We start from the raw sequence: 12854 nt of genomic DNA, 5'->3' as shown, positions 1-12854 counted from the left end.
GTTATCGTTGGATTAAAATTTCCTGGGGACATCAGGAATTGCTTAGCTGGGTCTCCTTGGTGGGCTGCATTAGACAGATGTCTGGGAGAGCACGCGGTGCTCCGTTCTGAATGCCAGGGAACCACATTAGAGTTCTGGCTATTGTCAAGCTGTCCTGCAGGTTATGTATGTTGATCCACATGATGCTTAGCATAAATGAATGAGTGAACAATCATAAAAAGAAATTAAAGGTAGAAAAATCTGGAAAAAGATGGAACTAACCTGAAAGGCCAGATCTCCCCAAGGTTAACTGAGTTGCTACTACAAAGTAGGCCACCAGCTTCTGCCTGGTGTGTAAAGCCAGGTGTATGGGTGGGGTGCATGTGCTAATCTCTAATAGTTCTTATTACGTAGGAACTGCCTTTGGCTTCCTCTGCCAGCCAAGCAGAGTGGAGAAATAGGTTGTTGTTTTCCCTTTAAGCACAGTATTAGGTTAAATATACACATTCTCCCCTCATATTTAGTTGCTCTTGAAATGGCCATATTGGTATTTTGCTTCTATTTTTTAATATTTCATTTTATTTTAATGCTTATATCTGCTTCTGTTTGGCACAGGTCCAGATGTGAAGAAGCTGTGTGTCCTTAGTCAGATTTTGAAGGACACACCCATAGCCATTAATCGTGCAATCATTACTAGCTACAGCCTTGAGAATTTTCAGCATGAATGTAGGTCAGTTTTGGAAAAACTGGAGACAGACGGACACTTTGCTTTGGCCAGGAGGGTAGCAGAACTAGCTGAGCTACCTGTGGACGACTTGGTGATTGAAGAGGTATCATTAGTCTTTTAAGTTTTTTAAAAACTGAGCTTTTTGAACCAGCATTATTTGGAGAATTCAGTGAGATATGTGACTTACCAGAGATGGTAGTTTTTCACGTTTGACACACAGATTACTTTCAGAAATGGATGAGCCTGCAGTGCCCATTTTTGAGGAATGTTTGCTTTAATATAAAGTTAGCTTACAGGACATGCTTCAACTGTATTGAATAGAATTAAATATAGCGTGGCTTCCTCTTGAACTTCATTCAATTAGATAAGTTTAGAATTGTTTTTCATATTTTAACTTTCCATGTAAAACTTCCAGGATCATCTGTAGCCAAGTCCCATGTTCTCTAGTTTGATTTGGATTCTTACAAGTAGGGAGCATTAACATTTATGATACTTCTTTATCTAGGAAAAGCTAAGAATTGCTTTGCTCAATTTCACAGATAACACAGGAAATGCAGACCTTAAAGCACATTGACCAGTGGTCCCTGAAACAAGCACGAATTGACTTCTGGAAAAAATGTCATGAGAATTTTAAGAAAAATTCCGTTTCCAGCAGAGCAGCTGCTGCTTTTTTCTCAGCCCAGGCCCTGTGGGCAGGTGAGTGCCCCGCCACGGGGGGTCCCAGCAGCGCCGAGGAGCGCCACCTGCTGCTCACGCTGGCAGGGCACTGGCTCGCCCGGGAGGACCCCGTGCCTTTGGAGGACCTGGAGGGCCTGGAGAAGCAGATCTGGCTATGCCGTGTTGCCCAGCACACCCTCAGGGGGAGCCAGGAGGAAGGAGGGCCCAGAGCGCCTCAGCAGGCCTCAGCTGGAGGTGAACTTTCCTTTGATGGCTTAGCCAGTGAGTTTTCATTCTCTAACTTGGCTGTTCTGAACACATCAAAATACTTAGAACTTACTGGCCTTCCATCCAGAGATATTTGTGACAATGAACTGAACTGGAAGGAGCAGGCATCCCTTAACTGTTTGATCGGGCGCCTGCTGGATGACGGCTGTGTGCACGAAGCAAGCCGAGCGTGCCGGTATTTTCGTTTCTATCACCAAGACGTCGCCTTGGTGTTGCACTGCAGAGCGCTGGCTTCAGGGGAGGCTAGTGTGGACGACCTGCACCCGGAGATCCTCGCGCTCTTACAAAGTGCTGAGCTTCCTGAGGAAGAAGAGGAAGCTGGTATCCCCCTAAAGAAAGTCCAGAGCAGTAAGTGAAGGTCACGCTGCTGCCTCCTGTGAGGTGCCGTTTGGCATTCTCTCCAGGTAGAAAGAGACTTTTGACACACACCAGTTACACAAAGTTAAGGGTAATCCATAAACTAGGTAATTAACCACTCAATGAAGTAGAAACACCTGTATCTTTAACTAGCTATGTAGCAAGATTAGAGGGAATCTATCTTATTTACAATTAATTCACTGAAATTTACTCTATGTAAATAATCGTGTTTCCAATTGTACATGATCACATTTAGAATTATGGGTGATTTTTTACATTAAGCTTAAATTCTGTGATCTTGATAAAGTCACTTATCCTAAGAGTTTTCTTGTAGATTCCTTGGGATTTTCTATGGAGACAGTCATGTCTGCAAACAGAGGCGGTTCTATTTCCTTCTTTCCAATCTCTTTACCTTATTAATTATTCTTGATTTATTGTACTAGCAAGGACTTCCATCCTTGCCTTGTTACTGGTCTTGAGGAGGAGGCGTTTAGCCTTTCCTCGTTAAGTATTAGATTAAGATTTTTGAAGATACCTTTGTCATGTTGAGGGAGTTCTATTCCTAATTTGCTGAGAGTTTTTATCATGAATCATTGTTGAATTTTGTCCTTTTTTCCTTCATCCATTGGTATGATTGTGATTTCTTCTTCTCTAGACTAGTAGTACAGTGCGTGTGTGTGATAAGTCACTTCAGTCCTGTCTGACTCTTTGCAGCCCTAGGGACTGTAGCCCACCAGGCTCCTCTGTCCATGGGGATTCTTCAGGCAAGAAGACTGGAGTGGGTTGCCGTGTCCTCCTCCAGGGGATCTTCCTGACCCAGGGATTGAAACCATCCATGTCTCACATCTCCTGCCTTGGCAGGCAGATTCTTTATCACTGGCACCACCTGGGAAGCCCCAGTAATACAGTAGATTACATTGAATGATTTTTTAAAATACTGAACCAGCTTTTTGTATTCCTAGGAAAAACCTCACTTGGTTATGGTACATTATTCTTTTTGATATATTACTGGAATCAGCTTACCTTGTTGAGAATGTTTACATTTATGTGCAAGAAGAATATTGATCTGTACTCTCCTTTTTCATACTCTCTTTGGTTTTTGCATCAGAGTAATGGCTGGATGGCATCACCGACTCGATGGACACGAGTCTGAGTGAGCTCCAGGAGTTGGTGATGGACAGGGAGGCCTGGCGTGCCGCGATTCATGGGGTCGCAAAGAGTCGGACACGACTGAGCGACCGAACTGAACTGAATGCCAGTTTCATGAGTTGGAAAGTTTCCCTCCTCTTCTGTTTTCTGGAAGACTTTGTATGGAATTGGTGTTATTTCTTCTTCAAATGTTCAATAGAATTTAGCAGTAAAACCATCTAAACCTGGAGATTTTTGTTTTGGAAGATTTTAAACTACAAATTTAATTTATTTCATAGTTATATGACTAATCAGGTTATTATTATTTTTTTTATCTTGGGTGGGTTTTGGTAGTTTGTGTTTTTTGAGGAAACCTTCTTTTCTTGCCTTTGGGTTATTTTAACAGTTTTTAGTCTTCCATTTTAATTTGGGATTTTGACTATATAGCTTTGCATAGTTTTTTTTTTTTAATTGGTTGCTTTAAGGGTTGCATTAAACATTTGTAACTTTTCACAGTCTACTTAAAATCATGTTTTCTCACCTCAACTGCAGGTTAGAAACCTTGTGGGTCTCTTTACTTCTCTCCCTTTATGTCCAGGTGCTGTATTATGTCACTCTTACATACATTGAAAATATCATCAAACAGTGCTAAAGTTTTTGTTTTCAACTGAAAAATGTTTTAACAAACTTGAGAGTTTATTATTAGTATATTTACTCAGATATTTAGTCTTTTTTTTTTTTTTTCCTTAATCTTTTGGCCATACTGCATGGCATATGGGAGCTTAGTTTCCTGAACAGGGATTGAACTCGTGCCCTTCTGCATTGGAAGCACAGAGTCCCTGCTGGACTGCCAGGGGAGTTCAGATATTTACAGTTTTTGTTGCTCTTCCTTCATTTCCGATGTGCCATGTTTCCTTCTGGCTCCTTTTCCCATCTGTTTGAAAGACTGCCTGTAGTAACTTTTTGAGAGTTGTCTGTTAGAAGCAGATTGTTTCAGTTATTTTACTTCATCAGTTTTTTGTTCATCCGAGAATGTCTCTGTTACACCTTCAATTCCTGAAGGCTGATTTTTTGCTGGATATAGAACATTTACTGTTTTCTTTCCACACTTAAGTGTTCTGCCACTTCCTTTTGACCCACGTGGTATTTGATGAATAATCTGCAGTCATTTCAATTGTTGTTCCCCTATAGATGATATATTTTTCTCTTGTGGCTCTCAAGATTTTTTTTTTTCTGTCTTTTCAGCAGTTTGATTTTTGGCCAGGAGGTGGTGTGGGTTATGCTGTTTGAGCTTCTTAAGCATGTAGGTTTATCAAATTTAGGTAGTTTTCAGACATCGTTTTTAAAAAGTTTTTTTTCAGCACCGTACTCATACTGCTCTCCTCCTGGGACTCCAGTGACATGACTCTTAGAATGTTACTGTCTCAAAAGTCCCCGAGGCTTTGTTCAGCTTTTTCAATTTTTCTTTGTCTATTGGTCTGTCTTCATTTTCACTGACTCTGGCATTTCTATTCTGTTAGTTTTTATTTCTGTGATTTTTAAATCTCAGTTCTAAAATTTCCTTTTTATTCCTTATACCTTTTATTTCTTTGCTAAGACTTTGCTTTTCTGTTTAAGTTGTGAGCATTCGTAACTGCTTGTTGGAACATTTGTGGTAGCGGTTTTAAAGTCTTTCAGGTAATTTCAACAGTCACGTCATTTTAGTACTGAGTTTCCGCATTTCTTTTCTTACATGAGTTGAGCTTGTCCTGTATTTTTGTATGCTGAATAATTTTGTGTTGTATCTTGGACATTTTGAGTAGTATGTTATGAGATATTGGATCTTGTTTAAATCCTATGAAGAATGTTGAAATATTAATAGCAGGCAATTGACCTGGCTAGGTTCAGACTACAAGTGCCAACCCACTTTTTGTGGGCTGTGGTTCTAACATCCATTTTCAATTTCTTTGTGGTGCTATTCAGATCCATCCTGTGCGTGCCGTCCTATGCTCGGTCTGCAGCCTGAGTAGTGATCTGTCTGTTGATTCACTCCTCCGAGTCTTTGATTGTTGGTCAGGACCAGATCCATAATGCAGAGCCAGGAATGGGTGAGCCCTGATGTTTATGAACAGCTTTATTGTGTTGCCTTCCTAAATCTCTCTCCTGGGCACTTTCTGGTTGCCTACGGCTCCCCTTTTCAGTCTTCCGGCCAAAGCTGGAGTTACCAGTTGCCCCATTCTATCATACACTTTCCTAACTGCCTGCATCTTGCGCCAGCCAACAGGCTAATGCAAAAAAGAGCAGGGATTCACTCTGCCTGCTTAGGACCAGAGCACTTCTGTTCTGAAAAGAAGGTCCCTCTCTGAATTTTGGCTCTTGCCAGCTGCCGCTGCAGCCTGCCCACCACAGCTAAGGGGTTGCTTAGAGACCAGAGATGATGGGTGCTCCTGGGAGTTCCCACTCCTCGAGCCTGTTCTAGAGGACGTCTCCTGAAGTGCTGTTTCTCTCTGTGAGCCGCAGTGATGGGTTCTGGGTTTTAGGCAGCACTGCATTCAGTCTGGAGGTTACTAGCAGGGAGACAGTGGAAGCACAGGTTATCGTCAACCCACCTGCTACTGTTTACTTTCCAGAGTCTTCATAGAGGGCTCCATGCCCTGGATCTAGGTTGTATGTTGAGTTCAGTGGGAGAGACCTAGAAATGGACACCCTAATGAAGGATTTTAAGTAGGGAAATAACATGGTCTGAGTTGCTTTTTATTTTGTGTTTAAAGTATATTTTTTTTAAAAATAATATCTTAAATGCAAAAGTATTGTATTCTTAATGTAACAAATCACACAATACAGAAGTGCATAAAGTAGAAAAGTGAAAGTTATTTACCCATTCAGCACCGCCCCCATCGACTTCCCAGAGTAGCATCTCGTCCCTGCGCGGTGTGCATTGTCCTCTGTGTGCGGGCTTGCACGCGTGCGGGCGTGCGTGCTGTCAGTACAGAGAGAGGAGCCTCGTTCTTCTAGTGGCCGCAGAGTACTGTATGAATGTATATGATTTTTTAACAATGGTTCACTGATACACACTTGAAATTTTTCAGTTTTGTTTTTGCTATTAGGAACAGTGTCATGTAAATATTCTTTCCTACTTTTTTCCCCTAATTGGAAACCCTTTATTAAACTGAAGTTTTATTGTAGGCTAAGAGCTTTTTTTAAATTATTTTTATTTTAAAGAGAAACCAGGAATGGCTTTTACTGTTACTATGCCTTTGAGAGATCTATCCAGATGATCCTTGATTTTTTTGATCTGTATTTTATAACACAAAGGACACCAAGTTTGCAAGGCTGAACTGGGGGAGCGGGGAGACTGGCAGCAGGAGACAGGAACAGCCTCTTAGATGCATGGGGTGAAGGCTGGACGTCAGGCAGTGAGTACAGAGATGTTCTGAGATACAGTCAGGTAGACCTGTGACTGAGCTGATATAAGGGGAAAGTGGGAGGGAATGTGTGTGGGGGAGAGTTTGGCAGGCATATTTGATGGTCTTTAGTACGTGTGTTAGGTGGCTTTGAGTCTTTTTTAGCCTATGAGACCTTCAAAGTATCCTGGGCTGGGGTTTCCTAGAAGAAGGCAATGACAGAAGGTAAGTGGGGCGTGAGCCCTGTTAGAAGTGGTCCCAGACCCGGGGGAGTCAATGGGGTGCAGTGAAGGAAGCTGTGAGCAGAGAGGCAGAGTCGTGGGGGCCAAGGAAAGGCCTTGAAAGCCCCCCACAGACCTGTGTTTGCTTCCAGCTTCCAGTCTGGACAGTCGGTCGTTTGTGATGCTGCCCACCGCGGACGAAGTGGTGACGAGCCTGGAAACTCTGGCAAGCAAGTGCCTCCACGGGAAGAACTACTGCCGGCAGGTCCTCCTCCTCTATGCGCTCGCCAAGGTGCGCGCCAGCGGGGCCTCCACGGGGAGCTGCCTCGGGGGGTGGGGGGCAGTTGGGACGTTGCCCAGTCAGCTTGTCAGTGATGACCCTGACCTGGAGGGAGAGCTCTTGTCAGCGTGTTGGCCCCTGTAAGTCCACCCCCTGAACCATAGAGGGGAGCTCGCCACGGAGAACAGAGCCCAAAATTTCAAGTTTTTAAAATAAACTTGAATGTAAAGACAGGAGCCAAAGCAGCCAGCAATTGTTTTGGCTTTGTGCTGATTGAGGGAGAAAAAGATTTGATTCTAAATGCAGGGGGAGACCGCAAGAGAAGCTAGCCGAGCGCTGAAAGCCCTGCCTTGGGCAAAGCGCAGAGACGTCTTTGGAAATTAAGATTTCCTGCTGCCATGGGAACAGTAAAGAAGGGCTCTGCCTTTTATTTAGGTTTCATGACATTTGAAAAGCTCAATATGCAGTGAGAGAGGGTAAGTCACCTGATGATTTCTGAAGACAAACCTTTCTCTTGCTTGGATTCAGCTCATTGGCAAAGTGATAGAAGGGACTCGAAAAACAGGTTTCCTTCTCGTAAGCCTCCTGCTCAGGGTGAGGGATCTTGAAGCTCAGAAAACCACGGCGTCGGTCCACATCAGATTTTGGGAAGGGTGGTGTTCTGCTGGCTTTCGCCTGGCTCCTCATGATGGCGTGGATTGGCTCTGCCTCCCTCTCAGGAGCTGGGCTGTTCCTACGCAGACGTCGCTGCCCAGGATGGTGAGGCCGTGCTCCGGGCCATCTTGGCCTCTCAGCAGCCTAATCGATGCAAGCGAGCTCAAGCCTTCATCAGCACCCAGGACCTCAGGCCAGACACAGTGGCTGAACTTGTGGCTGAAGAGGTGACCCGGGAGCTGCTGACACCGTCGGAGGGAACAGGTGCCCTACTCCCAGGCCTCCCTGGCCTTTCAGACCACACTCTCCAGCTCCCCACATTAAGGAATTGATTTATGTTCATGTATATCTTGTATGCTGTCCTGTATGCCAGGTTGCACTTGAAAGAAAACACACCACATTTATTTTCTCCTTTAAAAATATTTATTTACTTGTTTAGTTTTGGCCGTGTTGGGTCTTCATTGCTGCGTGCGGGCTTTTTCTAGTTGCAGAGAGCGAGGTCTCCTCTAGTTGGACAGCACGGGCTTCTCTTCGTGGTGGCTTTTCTCTTGTTGCGGAACATGGGCTCTGGGCGCATGGGCTTCAGTATCGCTGCACGTGGGCTCCGTAGTTGGAGCTCATGACTCGGCAGCTGTGATGCGTGCACAGGCTTAGCTACCCCGTGGCACATGGGGTCTCCCAGGACCTGGGGTCAGACCAGCGTCTGCTGCAGTGCGAGGTGGCTTCTTAACTGCTGGACACCAGGGAGGCCCTGCATTAATCTCCCTGCTGTTGCTTTTTGTTTATTGCTCTGGGGTTATATTTAGAGTGACAGTGCCTTTCTCTGAGCTGATGAGCCCTTGCTGTCCTGCACGAGGGCATCTCGCCTGCAGCATTGCAGGACAGCTGCCCGGGGAGCTCCCTCAGCATGGCCTCCTGGGCCCAGGCCTGCACAGCGGCCTCCTGCCCTGGGGCTCCTGTCTTCCTCTGATCTCTCACACGGTAAAACTAGCACCTTTCTCCACATCTTCCTATACAGGACACAGGCAGGTGTTCGCCCCAGCAGAGGAGAGCCAGACGTTTCTTCAGCTGACCGCTTTGTGTCAAGACCACACCTTGGTGGGCATGAAGCTGTTGGAGAAGATTTCCTCTGTTCCCCACGGGGAGCTGTCTTGCAGTGAGTTGTTGGCCACCTTCTTAAATGTTTTGGGCCCGAGCAGGTCACTGAGAAGTCTTCTGTTTGGATCCTTGTTCCTTGTCTGGATCCCTCCTCCTCCACTACTGTTTATAAGTTCTTAGTAGAAAGCCATAAGTTCAGTGAAGAAAAGTTAGAAAATATATATGGAAATGCAGCCCAGAATTTAAAATCACACCAAAAAGTAACCTTTTCCCATTTGGTATATTTAGCTTATTTTATTCTTACATTACCCTGCAAAATGGCTGCTAGTGTCCCCATTTTAGAAGAAGGAAACTGAAGCTTTAGAGAAGTTGATTAATTTATAACCTATTATGTGACACAGCTGCCATTTGAACACTGTCTGTGTGATTTCACAGCCTGCTCATTTTCAGTGTCGTTGGACTCATTCAGTAGTGTGTGTCCCTCTCATCTTTTTCTGTGCAAGTCCATAGGTTTTCATTTTTCTTTAATGGCATTATACTGTGGATACTACTTATAATTATGAATATGCTATCATTAATATCTTTCCATGACACTGACTATTCTAGGTAATTTTTAATGGTTACACAGTATTTCTCTTACATGTAATTTTAAAAGGTATACCCTATTATAGGACCTGCAGATTGCTTATAGTAGCTTCTGCTGGTTTAAACACTGTGACAGACCTGCTCACAGGCAGTCTGTGTGCACATCCATGATTACTTCTGTAAGAAAAATTCCTGATTCAGGAGTATGCCGTTTTTAATGCTTTCAGTTCACTCGCTCAGTCATGTCCGGCTCTTTGTGACCCCATGGACTGCAGCACGCCAGGCCTCCCTGTCCATCACCAACTCCCAGAGTTTACTGAAACTCATGTCAGTGATGCCATCCAGCCATCTCATCCTCTGTCATCCCCTTCTCCTCCTGCCCCAATCCCTCCCAGCTTCGGGATCTTTTCCAGTAAGTCAGCTCTTCGCATCAGGTGGCCAAAGTATTGGAGTTTCAGCTTCAGCATCAGTCCTTCCAGTGAACACCCAGGACTGATCTCCTTTAGGATGGACTTGTTGGATCTCCTTGCAGTCCAAGGGACTCTCAAGAGTCTTCAACACCACAGTTCAAAAGCATCAATTCTTCAATGGCACCCCACTCCAGTACTCTTGCCTGGAAAATCCCATGGACAGAGGAGCCTGGTAGGCTGCAGTCCGTGGGGTCGCTAAGAGTTGGGCACGACTGAGCGACTTCACTTTCACTTTTCACTTTCATGCATTGGAGAAGGAAATGGCAACCCACTCCAGTGCTCTTGCTTGGAGAATCCCAGGGAAAGAGGAGCCTGGTGGGCTGCTGTCTATGGGGTCGCACAGAGTCGGACATGACTGAAGCAACTTAGCAGCAGCAGCTTTCTTTATAGTCCAACTCTCACACCCATACACGACTACTGGAGAAACCGTAGCTTTGAATAGACAGACCTTTGTTGGTAAAGTAATGTCTATACACACACACACACATATATATATATATGTTTGTGTATATATACACATAAAATATATATATTGCCAAATTTACTTCAGAAAAGAAAAATTCACTTCTCCCTCTTAAGCGGTGTTTGAGAGTATCATTTTCTGGGATGCATTGAAAGGGAAAGGGTTAGTCACTCAGTCGTGTTCGACAATTGACGAGCCCATGGACCGTAGCCCTCCAGGCTCCTCTGTCACGGGCTTCTCCGGGCAAGAACACTGGAGTGGGTTGCCACCGCTTCTCCAGGAGATCTTCCCAACCCAGGGATGGAACCTGGGTCTCCTGTATCTTAGGCAGATTCTTTATGTCTGAGCCACCAGGGAACATTATACTCTGCAAATCTGATAGACACACAAAAAAAGGCATCTTACTGATGTTTAGTGAACAAGTGAGATTTTAAGAGGTTGAACAGATTTATTTTTAAAATAACCTTCTGGGAATTCCCTGGCAGACCAGTGAATTTGCTTTCACTGCCGTAGGCCCACGTTCAGTCAGGGAACTAAGATCCTGCAGGCGGTACGGACAGCCAGAAAACAAGTACAAATTCTGCAGCTCCTGTCAGTCCAGTTCAGGAATATCTACTGAGTACTGACTGTGTGCCAGTTACTCTAAAAACCAGGACTATGGTGGACAAGTTAAACAGCAGTCCCGGAGCTCGCAGACTAGGGGTGTTGTACACAGTAAGCAGACCAATGGCGTCAAGGAGGGTTTGGAGAGGAAATGTGCAGACCAGGGCCTGAAGGACTAGGAGCGAGCAGGTCTGGGGCGCCCCGGGGGCGTGGGCCCTGTGCACACTTGGCACAGTGTGTGTCAAGGCTGGGAACCCCTCTTCTGGCTTCCAGCACCACAGATACTTTTCTCTTTCCCTTTTAGTTGTGTTCATAGTGATTGTGTGTAGTCATTTTAAATTTGTGTCATCAAATCTTAATTGGAAAAGTCCATAGAAGGACCAAGCATCAGATAGCACTTGATTAGGCCCTGACGCCCCACTGAGCTGCAGAGCATGCCCTCAGACTCACGTTGGCAGGCACTCCATCAGTCTATGTGCGGGAAGAGTTTCTCCATCTTGAGAAAGCTGGGCGTCTTTGTCGTCACTGTTTTAGCCTTTTAGAAGCGCTGTCACTGTATGTGGACTCTCTTTGAGGAGAGTTAACCCTGTGCTATCACTGAGAGAAAAACAGACTTCGTCAAGGGGCTGTCCCAGAGCTAGAACTGGTGCAGCCGGGGATCTCAGGACTGCTGATAGCGCCTTCTCCAGAAGGCCCCATCACCCTCTGGCCAGGCGCAGAGCAAGACACCGGGTAGCCGGAGTGGACAGTCCTGTCTTAACATGTGCCCACCCTACCCAGCCACAGAGCTGCTGATCCTGGCTCATCACTGCTTCACGCTGACATGCCACATGGAGGGCATCACGCGTGTCCTGCAGGCCGCCCGGCTGCTCACCGACAACCACTTGGCCCCCAGTGAGGAGTACGGGCTGGTGGTAAGTCACCCCTGATGCCCATTCTGAGACCACCTTTGACAGGCAGGTGGGCTGGAGGCCGTCACCAAGCTGATGTCTCTTAGGGAATCTGCCCGTCTCAATACCGCTACCTACTTGGTAGCTGGCTGGGCAGCTCAACCCTCTGCTCCAGGTTTTGGTTTCTGTCAGAATCCAAGAGAGCGCCAAAGGAACAGAAATCAGAGAGGATCGCTGCCATGTTCCAGGCTGTCGCACCCATTCACCCCAGGTTGTTCCCTTTTCCAGAGGGCTAAGACAGCAATCATTTTCCCCGCAAAACAAGGTTCAGACCCGCCTCTTGTATGTGAATTGAAAGGAGCTGACAAGTCAAGCGTCCCATACTTCCGCAAATTCTGTAGGCTTGAAACTGACCCAAGTGTCTGAGCAAGCCGTTGGGTGCTGTAATTAGGAGTGTGGGGACAGAAGGGTGCCTGCCCAGGAGGATGGTCCTTTAGCATGCGATAGTCATGTTTAGACAGCAGAGGAGGGGACAGGAGGGGCGGGGAGACAGGCAGGAGGAAAGGAGGGAAGCCTGGCAGCCTGGCCATTGACCCTGCTTCCTGCTGGAGCCTGGTATGTGAAAGCAGCCGAGCTGTTGAGGAGGGATCTGGCTCAGAGAACTCCAAGCAGTGCTGATGCAAGCTGCCTTCTCTCTCTGCAGGTGCGCCTCCTCACTGGCATCGGAAGGTACAATGAGATGACATACATATTTGATTTGCTGCATAAAAAGCACTACTTTGAAGTGCTCATGAGGAAGAAGCTGGACCCTGTAGGTGTACAGTGTTTTTGAGCTGCTGTTCTCCTGACACTCGGGAGTCTCAGGTTTTCTCAGAAATAATCCCAATCAGGGTGGACTTCTGGGATACGGAAGATGAGAACTAAGGACCTCCCTCAGACATACACCAAAACCAGTAGCTTAAGGTTCCAGAGCTCCAGCCAGGTCACAGATGTGCTGATAGATGCTGAATAATGAAGAACAAGTCTCCTCACTTACTGTCCCAAGGCCTGCTTTGGCAGGGGCAAAACCCC

The 12854-nt window shown here is 45.9% G+C and overlaps 1 protein-coding gene across 5 annotated transcripts in view; it reads left to right on the top strand.

Moving 5' to 3' along the window:
• SPG11 (SPG11 vesicle trafficking associated, spatacsin) overlaps positions 1 to 12854 on the top strand; it is a 76148-nt gene that overhangs the window by 58905 nt on the left and 4389 nt on the right. For 2 of the 5 annotated variants that reach the window (XM_055538940.1, XM_055538941.1), the window contains exons 29-35: positions 595 to 809; positions 1246 to 1999; positions 6893 to 7032; positions 7740 to 7938; positions 8693 to 8830; positions 11674 to 11807; positions 12487 to 12594. In XM_055538940.1, the coding sequence (XP_055394915.1) occupies positions 595 to 809; positions 1246 to 1999; positions 6893 to 7032; positions 7740 to 7938; positions 8693 to 8830; positions 11674 to 11807; positions 12487 to 12594 (1688 nt within the window). Of the gene's footprint in view, positions 1 to 594; positions 810 to 1245; positions 2000 to 6892; positions 7033 to 7739; positions 7939 to 8692; positions 8831 to 9752; positions 10267 to 11673; positions 11808 to 12486; positions 12595 to 12854 lie in introns of those variants that run through there. The other 3 variants (XM_055538942.1, XM_055538943.1, XR_008699818.1) reach the window with 3 other exon arrangements.

This window comes from Bubalus kerabau, chromosome 10, assembly GCF_029407905.1.
Source record: "Bubalus kerabau isolate K-KA32 ecotype Philippines breed swamp buffalo chromosome 10, PCC_UOA_SB_1v2, whole genome shotgun sequence".
Classification (NCBI taxonomy): Eukaryota; Metazoa; Chordata; class Mammalia; order Artiodactyla; family Bovidae; genus Bubalus; species Bubalus kerabau.
This window is presented reverse-complemented; position numbering and strand designations above follow the sequence as displayed.